This window comes from Physeter macrocephalus, chromosome 14 (genome assembly GCF_002837175.3).
Source record: "Physeter macrocephalus isolate SW-GA chromosome 14, ASM283717v5, whole genome shotgun sequence".
Classification (NCBI taxonomy): Eukaryota; Metazoa; Chordata; class Mammalia; order Artiodactyla; family Physeteridae; genus Physeter; species Physeter macrocephalus.
The window spans coordinates 46,286,411-46,300,109 of NC_041227.1; the positions used below are offsets into that span (position 1 = coordinate 46,286,411).

Below are 13,699 nucleotides of genomic sequence, written 5' to 3' on the forward strand. Positions count from 1 at the left end.
CTCCGGACACGCAGGCCCAGCGGCCATGGCTCACGGGCCCAGCAGCCCCGCGGCATGTGGGATCTTCCCGGACCGGGGCACGAACCCGCGTCCCCTGCGTCGGCAGGCGGACTCTCAACCACTGCGCCACCAGGGAAGCCCGATACTAACTTCTCTCTTACTGTTTTCTCCACATTATTCTTTAAACTCAGAAGAAATTGATTTAGAAATTACTATATCTAGTGATGAAGAAAAAAATTCAGTGAAGTTCAGCAATTCTTTCAGTTCAGTTCCACTTTTTTTCTTCTGTTAAAATAAAATTAAATCTTAACACTGTTGTCTTAGGTTAGGTTCTTCTGGAAGCAGACTCTAAAATTTGAGTATTTCATTGTGTATAGAGGGTGGTCCCAGGAAGCCCTGGTAGAGGAGTGGGAAATCAAGGCAGGGAGGGGAAGGAAGCAAGGCCAGGTGTTAAAGAGCAGGGGCCAATCTTTATGGGGAGCTCCGCTTAGCCCCAGTAGAGAGCTGGGGAAAACTGCTTCAGAGCTGTCCCGCCCACAGGGAGAGGCCCTGGGGCATTGGGCCATCAACTTCCACCCATGATTAACGGCTCCCCTGGGTGTTAACTCCCAGGCACTTCTTCCCTGCCCTGTGCGTGGGCTGACCCCACTCCTGCAGCCAGAGAACCCCTCAGGCTGAGGGGATTCAGGTGCTTTTGAGGGAAGTAACGGACTCTTCTAGAACAGTGAATGCCACCAGGATATGGGCTGGACACCAACACCACCTGCTACGTTTCTTAAGTTTAAGAAGCCTGTATCATGGATTCATCCCAACTGAATTATACCAACTGAAAGAAGACAATGTACCTCAAAGAGCTACATGTTGTGTGATTCCATTTATACAGTTTTCTGGAAAAGTCCAAAGTCTAAGGACAGAAAACAGACCCTTGGTTGCCAAGGGCTGGGGAGGAGTGAAGGATGACTACAGGGAGGCTCCAGGGCACTCGCTGGGGTGATGAAGATGATGTTTATCTCCGTGATGGTGGTGGTTACAGGACAATGCATTTGTCAAAGTTCATAGAACTATGCACCTAAAAAGGGCAAGTTTTACCATATGTAAATTATATCTCAAAAATCTGTCTGTGATGCTCTTAAAAATGTTTGCATACTATTTGCTATTTCAAGAAAGTTTAATTCTCCCTTGAGGATGTAGGCACTTGGTTCTAAAACTAGAACAAGGCAGAAGTGATGTTGTGTGAATCAGAGTCTAGGTCATGAAAGACTGCAGCTTCCTGCTCTCTTATTCCCTCCTGGGTCACCCGCTCTGGGGGAAGCTAGATGCCAGGTCATCACAGCCCGAGGGAGGCCCACTAAGAGACCAGCTGTGGCCTCGGGCCACCAGCCACGTGAGGAGCCTTCTTGGAAGTGGGTCCCCTAGCCCCCGCCAACCTGCTCCCCGGCCCACAGTTTGTAACCTCACAGGGGACCCTGAGACAGATCCACCCAGCTAAGCATCTCTCAGTTCCTGACCCTCAGAAACTGAGCGAGACAAAATGATTGTGTGCGTGAAGCTTTACGTTTTGGGTTCATTTGTTACGCAGCAATAGATAACTGCTACGCTGACTTAAAATTTAATTTCCATTTTTAAATAAAATTATCCATTCCTTTAGATAAATTTATGCTAAGAGACAGTTGGCATGATATTGGTGAATGATGGCCGTTTCTGGGTGGTAGAATCTGGGGGTCATTTTTCTTGTGTTTGTCCTTCTTTACATTCTTGAACTACTTTTTATAACAAATGTGTGTCAATAAAGTGGAAAAGAAAAATAACGACTTGGAGCCCAGAGTCAGTGCAGAGGTATCATTTCCTAGCGGCAGTGTGGGGGGAGGGTCTACAGGAAGCAGGAGCACCACTCCTTCAGGCAGTTTGAGGTCTCCTGGGCCTCATACTCGGTGGCACCGCAGCAGCAAATGAGCCACTTCTGAAACTCGGCTTCGTTCTTGTGCATCAGAAGGAACTGTCCCAACAGCATGTAGGCCTGCATGGAGGAACACGGGAAACGTACTCAGCTGTGCTCTTCCTCCCCTGGCAAATCAAAGGAGGGGGCACAGGTCAGATTCAAGGGAGAAGGGCTGTCCCTGAAACCCTGACCCTGGCGAAGCAGATTCGGACACTGGCCTGGGTGAGATGTGAGGTCAAGTTAAATGTCCATCTCTACAGGTGGCTTTGGGGGCCGTCTAGCCTGGAAGGAACCTGAACATGTCCTTGAGATCTTGTTAAAAAGGCAGGATCTGACTCAGTAAGTCTGGGGGGAGGCCTGAAACTCTGCATTTCTAATGCTGGTCCCAGAACAATGTTTTGAGTAGCAAGAGCCTCGTGTTCCTCTGATGCTCCCTTCAGGCCTCGGATCTAATATTTCTCTCTTTGAAACACACACAGGAATTAGAGGTGCTCCCCACACCGCCACTTTCTCAATGGTTCAAGCACAGGGTTTCTAACCCTTCACACTGTTGCATTTGGGATAATTCTGTGTTCAGGTGCATTGTAGGAAGTTTAGCAACATCCCTGGCCTGTACCCACTAGATGCCAGCAGTACACCCCCTACCTTGAATTGTGACAATCATGACCATCTCCAGACATTGCCAGGTGTCCCCCAGGGGACAGAATCTCCCTCAACTGAGAACCACTGCACCTGGGACTGGCAGGTGAAGGGCACCTTAGTATCAGTTTGTTTTTGCAAATCCCCCGTGTGACTCCAGGCAACTCACTTAACCTGAAGTGAGAACCTGCAGAGCCTGGGGTTCAGTTTCTGCATCTTCCGAAGGCCTTTCATCTGCCCCGCCCCACCCTGCAAATTGGATTAAGTGAATTCAGTGTGAGACCAGTGGAGAAATGCAAATTCCTTTTTTGTCCTGGAAGACGCAGCCCTGTGGGAGGAGCAGACAAGTTATCAAGCATGCTGAACCTTGCCCCTTTTCCCCTTCTGAAGGGTCTCTGTCGATGAAAAACACATGTAAAGATTAAGTGCCCCGCAAGTTGTGTGGTGTTCTCTGGTTTTCTGAGTCCTGGTCCCACAGCTTTTCATTCCTCTCGTGCTGTTTCATCACTGATAGTCATTAGGGGCAAGGGCCACAAGGAGAAAGAGACATCCAAGGCCACAGACTGGCTGGGACATGAACGGGGAAGGCCACGTTCAGTGCCCGGCTCTCCGGCCTGGAATGAATGGGAACCAGTGTCCAGGCCTTGAGTCCTGGGCCCCCTCCAGGAAAACCCACTGGCATCTATGTATTTTACTTACATAAAACCAAGCAAACTTCATCTTAACCAAAATGAACGCATTTTTTAAAAGACAAATTAAATAAAAGCTGAATTCCAGTCATAAAATATACCCAAGCATTGGAGTTTGGGGTTTAAAAAAAATTTTTAGTCCAGATCCAGTTGTTGAAAAGAGACAGAATCTAGGATTTCATGGTTATTTTATTTTATTTTATTTATTATTTTTTTAAAATAAATTTTTATTTATTTAATTTTTGGCTGTGTTGGGTCTCCGTTTCTGTACGAGGGCTTTCTCTAGTTGCAGTGAGCGGGGGCCACTCTTCATCGCGGTGCACGGGCCTCTCACTGTCGCGGCCTCTCGTTGCAGAGCACAGGCTCCAGACGCTCAGGCTCAGGAGTTGTGGCGCACGGGCTTAGTTGCTCCGCGGCATGTGGGATCTTCCCAGACCAGGGCCCGAACCCGTGTCCCTGCATTAGCAGGCAGACTCTCAACCACTGCGTCACCAGGGGAGCCCGGTCATTTTAAATTGCTACTTTAATCATCTTTTTGAAAAAGTGGTGTAATTGATTAGAATGATCTCATTTTACTTTGTCAGCATCCTTGTCTTTTCAGGGGTGATCTTACTGAGGTTTTTAAAAAATTTTATTTATTTATTTATTTATTTATTTTTGGCTGTGCTGGGTCTTCGTTGCTGCACGTGGGCTTTCTCTATTTGTAGCGAGTTGGGGCTACTCTTCGTTGCGGTGCGCGGGCTTCTCATTGCAGTGGCTTTTCTTGTTGTGGAGCATGGGCGGTAGGCGCGCAAGCTTCAGTAGTTGTGGTATGTGGGCTCAGTAGTTGTGGCTCGCGGGCTTTAGAGTGCGGGCTCAGTAGTTGTGGCATATGGGCTCATTTGCTCCGCGACATGTGGGATCATCCCGGACCAGGGCTCAAACCCATCTCCCCTGCATTGGCAGGCAGATTCTTAACCACTGCACCACCAGGGAAGTCCCTGAGATGTTTTTTAATTCAACATTTTAAAAAATGAACATTTACTGAATGTTGATTGAGCCTGTTGCTGCAGTAGGTATGGGAAGTGCAGAGCTTTGTCCCAGGAGAGAGAACATTGAGGATAATAGTAGTAAGTGACGCTTTTGAGCACCATGGCCAGGCTCAGACCCCTGATATGTTTTCCTGCTTCGGATCCTGACATGCGCCCCGTCCATTCTCCAGATGGGTCACTGAGAACCCTGGAGGTAAGACTCCTGTCCTCGGCCCCATTTCAGCACACCCCACCCATCTGCGGCCTGGCCTGGCACCTCCGCCATCCTGAGGCCTGGCGTCGGCTGCTCTGGTAACCAGAGCTTCCATGTCCCTTCACGCCCAGCAGCCAGGATGCCAGGGACCTCGTGGCTTGCAGGACCAGAGGCAAACTTTCCAGGAAAGCCACAGGCAAGAAGGCCTCATCTTTTGGCCTCCAGACCCAAGTGGCAACTTGATGCTCCCTTCTGCCCTTTCTCTTGGGAAGTTGGCCTGCTTCTCCCTGCTCCCCAGAGAAGCAGGAGTCGTAGGCTCCTATCATGGCCCTGATGGAAGGAAGCCCTCTGGGTTTCTCTGCGGGCTCTAGAGAGCGAGCCCCTAACCAGGCGGAAGAGGAGCCACCCTCTGCCTCCTTGGGCCAAAGCTCAGAAAAACCTGGCTGCAGGGAGAGTGACGCAGATACTCTGACAGACGTCCCCACCTCCCGCCACCCTGGCCAGGGATGTTCATTCCTTCCCAAGGCAGCCTTTGCCCGTGTGGCAGGATGGCAGCTCGAGGGAAGACTTCCGTCAACTCCACATCCCAATCGTGAGCAGGTCTGGACCAGCCTCCAGTGTGTTGTGCCGGTTCCTTGCGAAACAGTAGTGATATTTGAGTCCGGGGTCCATGGTGAGTGAACCCATGCCGTCACACAGGCCCTGTGTTCAGAGCCCCACTTGGTTTGCTGCTGTGCTGCCACCATCTTGAAATTCCTGATGAATTTCAACAAGGGGCCGCCCATCTTCATCTTGCACTGGGCCCGCAGATTAGGTCCTGGTCCACGCTCATTAAAAATTTCAGGGACTTCCCCGGCAGTCCAGTGGTTAAGACTTCATGCTTCCACAGCAGGCGGCGCAGGTTCGATCACTGGTCAGGGAATTAAGATCCCCCATGGCGCGTGGAGCGGCCAGAAAGATAATTTTTCATCTCCACTATGACACCCGGCCTTTCAATCAGAGACACGTAGTCTCGGCCCCTCACTGTCAAGCTTACCCCCTGCCAGTTCCCATCCCCTCAGCACCCGTGGTGAATGGACTTTACAGCACCACCAGGCTTTGTTGTGTGATGGACAACTTTCTTTTTCTCTAACTGGGCGTTGGCTCTTCAGCCTTCAGGGCCACCGAGTGCCAAAGACAACCTCGCAAATCCAGCCTCTGTCAGTCTTTCCAGTGTAAAACTCCTTGTCTGAAGCGTGAATGTTCAGTCCACTGTGCTTTCTTCCTCCTGCCTGTCTCCCTAGGACACAGTTACACTAACACATTGTTTAACTGAAACTCAAATTTAATTTGAGTTTAACTGAAACTCAAATTTAATTTGAGCGTGCTGTATTTTACCTGGCAATCCTGCATAGGGTAACCCCAAGCTTCTGTGACTGACTCCTTGCAGGGTCCGGGCATCAGGCAGAGCTGGCGGTGGGGTGGGGGCGTCCCTTGCCCTACTGCCCACCCCAGAGCCTGTCTGCCAGATTCAGATTTCGTCTCTCTAACCTTGAGTGACTTTGAGTGATGCACTTGGCTGCTTTGTGCCTGTTTTCTCATCGGTAAAATAGAGATGAAATAGTACGCTTTATGGGATTTTGGGGTAATTAAATGAAATAAGTATATGTAATGCACTCAGATCAGTGCCTGACATGGAGCAAACCTCAGGTGCTGGATCTATCAGGTGAGAGAGGCTCAGGGAGCAGGTGGGCATCCAGAACATTTGCTTCTCCCTCATCTTCCAAGTGTGTTTCAGAAGGAAGATTTAGGCTCATGGTTATGACTTTGTAGGGTCTCCAAAGGGTACTGAGCCAAACCAGATTCTGTGGGATGTGAAAGTTACTTCCACGCTGTTGGAGTAACCGCATAGGGCACTGCCCATGACTCTGAATCTACCGAGCGCCTGGAAATTCACCCCCCTCCCTTTGGGTTTTCATAGGGAGAGGAGGAGTACAAGAAACCCAGAACAATCCTTTCTTCAGAGAAGATACGGGAGGACACCAAAGGGAGCTGTGCCTCTAACAGAACATGTGGAAAAAACAATCAGTAGTTTGGATGTGACAGCAAGGGGTCCACTGGGTACTCAGTGTTGAGAAACAGCAGCGTGTCTGGCCAGGGCGGGGGTGGGGGGCGGGAGGAGGGCTTGCTTCCGGAGGGGGTGGGCCATGAAGGAGGCAAAAGTTCATTTTAAGAGGGGCCTTGGGTCCGCGGGAGGGTGGTCCCCATGTGTTTGTGGTTCATGAACAGTCTGGTGGAGCATGGGGCTGAGGGTGGGGGGAACAGAAGGATATAAGGCGGAGCTAGACCCGGCGCGGACACCTTGAGCACGACGTATTTCCCCTCTTCTGGTCATTCCTTTCACCTCTGCAGCCCTTTCGCCGTTAAACCTAGACCAACGCTGTCCGGTAGAAATCTAATGTGGGCCAGCACGCGTGTAATTTTTAATTTTCTAGAAGCCACGGCAAAAGGGGGAAAGAACGGGTGAAATGAATTCTAATAATTTTTATTTTTTCCCATATTTCTAAATCATTATCATTTCAACATGTAATCAATTTAAAAATTATCGATGAGATGCTTTCCATTTTGTTTGTTTGGCACTGAGTCTTTAACGCGGCCGTGTGTATTTTATGTTTATAGCGCAACTCAATTCAGACGGTACTCAACAGGTACAAGTGGCCCATGGCCGCCGTGCTGGACGGCCAAGATGTAGCTCGTCAGTCCCAGGGAAGGAAGGGCAGGCACGAAACAACCCAGAGAAAATGCAGCCACATTTTTGACTTTTGAGACTTGGGTGAATCCATAGTTTTGAAAGTCAGGGCTGCAACTGAGCCAGAGAACTGTTCAAGCCACAGACAAAGCTCTGGGAAAGTGCAGAGAGATACAGGGGCTACCCCGCCGAGCACTTCATGCCTCTGTAGAAGGAGAAATGAAAGTTTGACTTGTGTGGGGCAGGCATCGAGGAGAAATTACTCAATTTAGAGGCTGGTGGGAGCTTGAGAAGGTGTCTCCATGCCTGCCCCTGTCCAGGGCCACGGCCCTAGAGGGATGATCGACATCCCCAGATGCACCCTGGGCTCCCAGGGTGGGGCTGGTGTCCCATCTCCTTGGGTTCCAGCATCTGGTGTCTCGGGAGCGGTGAGTGAGGGGCCCAGGCAGGCAGGTCTGAGGGCAGCCTCGCACATCTGCATCCCAGCAGGTCCTCGGAAAGGCCCAGCACCCATGGGACAGGCCAAGGAAGCCACCATGAGCAGGGGTGGAGCCTGAGGGGATCTCTGCTCACAGCCAAGAAACCCCAGGGACCCCAGCCTGGGGAGGGGCCTGACATGCCCAGGCCTCCTGCAGGCAGGGCGTGAAAACCCAGGAGCTCAGAGGATTGTGGGGCAGAGAAGTGATCTGTAGGACATCACCATGGTGGATACCTGTCATCACTCGTTTGTCCAAACCCACAGGATGCGCTACACCAAGTGTGAGCCCTAATGTCAACTTTGGGCCTTGGGGAGATAACGTGTCAGTGTAGCTTGTCCCGTAAGAAACCTACCACTCTGGTGGGGATGCTGATAATGCGGAGGCTGTGTATGGGGGCAGGGGTATAGGGAACCTCTCAGCACTTTCTTCTCAGTTTTGCTGTAAACCTAAAACCGCTCTAAAAAATAAAGCCTATGGAAAGCAGTACAGGAACCTGCGGTTTTTTTGCTACATCTGAGCCTGCTGCCCTGCCGGGATCTTCCTGCCTCTTACTGCTGGCCCCGCCCACGGCCCCGGCCCCGCCAGAAGCACCTGCTCATCTTGTAGGTGCGACACTGGGGTCCCGTCCTGGATCCTCTTATAGGCCCAGCCAGGCTCCAGCACTCGATTCAGGGTCTCATCACCAAATCTCAGTGCAAGCCCCCTCCCTGCCAGGGTGACCTCCTGGTCCTGATCTTCTTGGGTGGTTTGTGACCATATAATCCATGGCCGTTCTTGTCCTCACTCAGGACCTTGATCAAGGCACTCACTTTCCAGAGCCTCTGTCTCCTCGTTTGTAAAGTGGAGACGGCGACCTCTCATCTCATTCACAGGTGGGTGAGGGGCTCAAAGCAAAGGAAGAAGGTGAACCCCTGGCATCAGTGCCTGGAATTAGTGGCCCTTGGAATGAGTAGAGTCTAAAAGGGGAGGGCTGGTCATAGCTAGCCAGGAGGTGGGAAACACAGAGGAGCAGATCTCCAGGGACCTGGCCAGTTCCTCCTTGCCTATAGCCCTGACTCTGTGTAGCAAATTCTTGGATGCCTGAAAATTTCCCATTATTCATTCATTCCTTTATCTTTAATATGCCTCTCATCCTACCTATAGTCACTTGAAACAAGTTGGAAAAAGCAAAACTCTAGGGACAGAAAACAAATCATTAGTTGCCAGGGGCTGAAGGTGGGAAATGTGAAGGGTAAGGGGAACATTTTGGCATGATGGGGTTGTTCTAGGCCTTGACTGTGGTAGTGGCTACACGACTACATGCATTTGTCAAAACTTGCAGAACTGTGTACTAAAAAAAGGTGAAATTTACCATATGTAAATTAAAATATTTTTTTGAACGATGAGTATGGCTGAACAACAACAAAATCTCACAACTATGGAGACATTAAACCAATGGTGGTAGAAGCCAGAATGGCGGTGACTTCTGGGAGTGGGCGGGTGGAGTTGACTGGCAAGAGACACAGGGGAAACTTCTGGAATTCTCGAGGATCCTGATCACCGGATCTGGGTGGTGGATCTGTGCATGTATATCTATGTAAAAACTCACTGAGCTGAACCCATCGCCTCAGTGTGGATATGTTACACCACAACAGAAAAGTAAAAGGGACGATCATTTCTTCTAAAAAATAATTTTTAATTTAAAATGTCTTCCCTGGGCTTCCCTGGTGGCGCAGTGGTTGCGCGTCCGCCTGCCGATGCAGGGGAACTGGGTTCGCGCCCCGGTCTGGGAGGATCCCACGTGCCGCGGAGCGGCTGGGCCCGTGAGCCATGGCCGCTGGGCCTGCGCGTCCGGAGCCTGTGCTCCGCGACGGGAGAGGCCGCAGCAGAGGGAGGCCCGCATACCACACAAAAAAATAAAAATAAAAATAAAAATAAAATAAAATGTCTTCCCTAATCAGGCTTGCCTGCTCTACTGTCTGCTTGGGAATGGTCCTCTCTGCTTTATCTGGGAGGAAAGAAGCACATCTACCTCAATCTGTCTTCCTGACAATCCCACCTATTGGGTATTAGATTGTGGTAGATTCGGGTGATATTCAGAATGTTTAACGAGTGGTGCAGGGCAGCGTGTCAATCACGCAGTCGTCCAGCTGCCCCCTGGACACAGCCATGCGCTGGGCCGATGCAAACCAATCTCACCGTCAGCTGCGCGCTCAGCGGTTCCCCGCCTCCCTGGGCGTCTCTGCAGCCTCTTCCCACGCAGGGGTGAGGGCTGACTTTAAAGCCGAAGGGAACAAGCAGCAGCACCTCTGCTGGTGGTGCCTCTCTCGACCGAGTGTGCAAGGCTCCTGTGAATTCCCACCCGCTCACTTTCTCTGGGTTCTCTTTGGGAATATCTCCCATCCTCTCCTAAGGTTCATGCAGCCTTATATAATAGCACCATAGAAACAGTTGCATAGAAGAGAACGTTCCGATTCCACTGGCCATCATTGAGGCTGTTCTCGGACTGCTAGTGACATCTTAGAATAACTCACTTCCTCGTACTCTGGTGTAGGCATCAGGCTGCTATGACTCCACCTGCCATGGCCTGATAGGACAAGAGACCCCCATGTCTCTTCATGGGGGCGGGGAGTGCACCCAAATCATCCATCCTGACAGCTCGGCCCCAGACTCGGGCGGCCGGCTCACTTCTGTCGACCCCTGTGTGTTTGAACACCAAGTGAATCATGCACAGCCCAGCTGCTCTGAGCCACAGTGATTCGATTTGCCCATTATCTGTGGACCCTGGCGGCTGCCCAAGCATGCGGGGTCAGTAGCCTCCAGCCAAGCATGTGGCACCCGGCCAAGTGGCAGCTTTGCTCTCTGACAGCCACTGGCAGGGACACGTGGCACTGGCTGCCATCTGGCAGGATTAAGGGAATACAGGTTGAAAGAGAAGTTGGAGAAACAAGAAAAGAGGAATTACCTTGTTGAAACCTTTGGTGCACAGATTGATTGCAAGCTCACAGCTGACCCCGTCTACCCAGGCAACATCCTTTTCTCCAATGGGTTCAGAGAGGAAGGCTCTCAGCCTGGGAGACATGTGGTCCATGTTCTGCAACAGCCACGGGGAGGGAGACGGTTAGGAAGCTGGGGAACTCCCTCGGCCTTCCGGGGGCGGGGGGCTGGGGCCAACAGACGGCGAGTATCCTGCCACCGCCCAACGTTTATTGGGGACTTTTAGATGCCAGGTGCAACGCCCTGCTCTGAAACCTTTACATACGCATCCCCACCTGCACGGGTTAGGTGGGGACGTTAGTGATGGTCTCAGATAAGCCCAATAAATCCCCATGAAAAGGGTGGGATTGATGCTAAGAGCTCCGATGGCTTCCTTGCCAACCTTCCCACCCCAAATGCTTAAAGAAACAGCCTGCTTCTCTTAGCCAGTGAACCTACCTTCTCCAGCGTTTTTTTTCATATTTTTATTTTAGCTTTTATCTCATTCTGTAATAGCTGGTTGTTTGGTTGCAAGAACAGAAAACTCTAACTGGCTCAAATATTAAAGACGACATGATATAAGTCAGAAGCCCGAGAGTGAGGGTGGGTCTGGTACCATCGGGGTTGCAGATCCTTTTCTCTGATTCTTTCAACTTTTCTTCCCTGTGTTGGTTACGGTTGGGGCTGGTTCCCCTCATGGTGATGAAACGGCTGTTCCAGCACTCATGCCCCCCCCCCCGCCCCCGCAACATCTCAACCCCAAAAGAAGAAGTTTCTAAAGAGAGAGAAACTGTTTCTGAGGAGTTCCAAGCAGAGCCTCATCCAGCCGTATGTCCAGTCCTGGATCTGGGAGTGGAGTCAGCTTTCTCTAAGCTGTACAAGCTGTGAGTTCAAGTACAGTTACCTGCACAAAATCAGGATGATTATCCAGAGAAGAGCAGGTGGGTGTGAAGGCAGTAACCATAACGTCCCACTATGATCCACCCCTTTGATGAACTAACATTGGTACACTCTCCTTCCCTTATGTAACCATCAGAAATACCCACAGTTGGCTGAAATAGACTCACCCCTCCCCCAAAGGGTGGAGCTCTATGATTCATCCAGTTACTGGATTCAGACTCGAGTTCATATTTTCTGTGAGATGCATCGTACTCCCCATCACGTCTGGAAGTAGCTACTCAAGGGGTGGTAACCTATGAACTAAATTCTGAAGTTCATCACCATCAACATAGCCAGCAACGATGGGAAAAACCAGGATATCTGCAGTAAGAATTTCCAGAAGGGGAATTCTCCATTTGGAGAAGGAGAAGGTGGGAAACACACTCGGTTGCCATTGATCGATAGCACATACGGTATTGAGGAAATATTGAGGATTCCTTGCCCTTGTGGTAAAGCCAGCTCCTCCAGCAGACAAGATGGTGGCCCCCAGTTCTGGGTTTGGGTGGGTCCCCATCCACTGCCCTGTTAACATGTCAGGGGCTTGGTGTTGATGCCTCCCCAAAAGATTCACTGTTGTAGCACCCCACTTCTTGTGGGCACAAGCTCAGGGACCTCCCTGAGGGATGGGCAATCTCAGGCCACTACTTGGCCAGTTTCCTTGGCATCTCGGCCCCCTTCAGAATGTACTGGGTTTCTTCTGTTCAAGTCCATGGGCTGGTGGTTGAGTGGAGATGTTCACAGGTCTGTATCCTTGATCTGTGCCCTGCTTGCTGCCCTGCTTCTCAGACGGGACATCTAACTACATCTCCGAGATGGGGAGTTGCCCCAGATCTGCTCCTTGCCCCACTGCACGCCCACTGCTTCTTCACAGTAAGGCAATTGTCCCCTTTATCAAGCGTGACATCCTTCAGACAAGAGGCTCGGGAGACACCTGGGAACTGGGGCAGTGTTCTTCCGGGGCCCTAATCCTTTCTCTTGTTAAGTCACCTGACTGGTCGCCTGTGTTCTAAATTCAGCCAGAAAAGTCAGCTTTTCCAACCCAGCAGGACTTGCTCAAGCCACAGGCAGAAACGCCCTCTCTTTGCAAAGCTGTATTTTCAACCCTCTCACCCCACCAATGGGCCACCTTCCCCCTGGATGTGAGTCTCCTAGGGCCTTAATGAGGATGCAGAGGTACACAGCGTCCCGAATGTCCCGTCAGATCTCCAGATGTCAAGTCTCCATACACATAAGGTCTGTGTCCCCGGGTGAAGCAGGCCCACCAGAACCAGCCATTTCCCTACACGAGGGTCACTATCCTCTCCGTTTGTGTGAAGACACCCTCACTCCTCTCTGCCTGGATGCCTCCTCTCAGCCAGTCCCCACTGGAGGTTTGCTTCTCAGTTTATGATGCAAGCAACAGAAAATCCAGTTCCAGCTGGCTTACGCTTAAGAGAGGTTTACTAGCATGTGCCACCTAAATGTCCCGAGGTGGGTCACATGTGGTCTGATCAAGGCTCCCGCTTGATTTCCCTGTGACTCTCGACTCTGCCTCCCTTTGTTCATTGGTTCAACCCTCAGCTCCACTCCTATTTGGAAATAATCGGGCTGCAGCAGGGCCTGCAAGCCACGGCCCCTCCCCCAAAGGAAAGCACTGCTTTTCCTCCAGAAGCTGTGAATGTGTGCCTTCTCCAGTCAAATCATCGTACGCCAGGCCTAAGACATTGACTACGGACTGATACATGTGTCTTCCCTCTGGTTCAGAAAGCAGGTTAGTGACCTGCAAAGCACACAGGCCGCAGGGGCGGGGATGGGACACAAAATCAGGGTAGTTGCCGTGTTCCTGGGGGCACTTACCTGGGGAAACGACCACCATACGGGCTGAGGGTAGGAGAGCAACCCAGCACCCTCCACGTACTCCCCAGTAGGTTGTGAGGCCCCCAAGGGCCGCAGCGCCTCCCAAACGGCCTTTGCTCTGCACCCCAGCCCCAGTGCTGCGTACTGCATTGGCACACGGGAAACACTTGACCTCAACCACAGAAGCATCTGTGGCTTTCACAGCACTGGTCCCCCAACCCGTCCCCAGGCTCCCAACTCTCCTCCAGACCTTCCTGTAAAGCCCAGCTCC

General features: G+C 51.2%; 1 protein-coding gene across 1 annotated transcript; it reads right to left on the minus strand.

Moving 5' to 3' along the window:
* Nucleotides 1-1,870: 1,870 nt before the first annotated feature.
* On the minus strand, nucleotides 1,871-10,768 carry BANF2 (BANF family member 2). Its single transcript, XM_007110263.1, has 2 exons — nucleotides 10,643-10,768; nucleotides 1,871-2,017 (listed from the first exon to the last, which is right to left on the minus strand). Exons 1-2 carry the CDS (start codon nucleotides 10,766-10,768, stop codon nucleotides 1,871-1,873), a joined length of 273 nt encoding a protein of 90 aa, XP_007110325.1.
* Nucleotides 10,769-13,699: the final 2,931 nt, after the last annotated feature.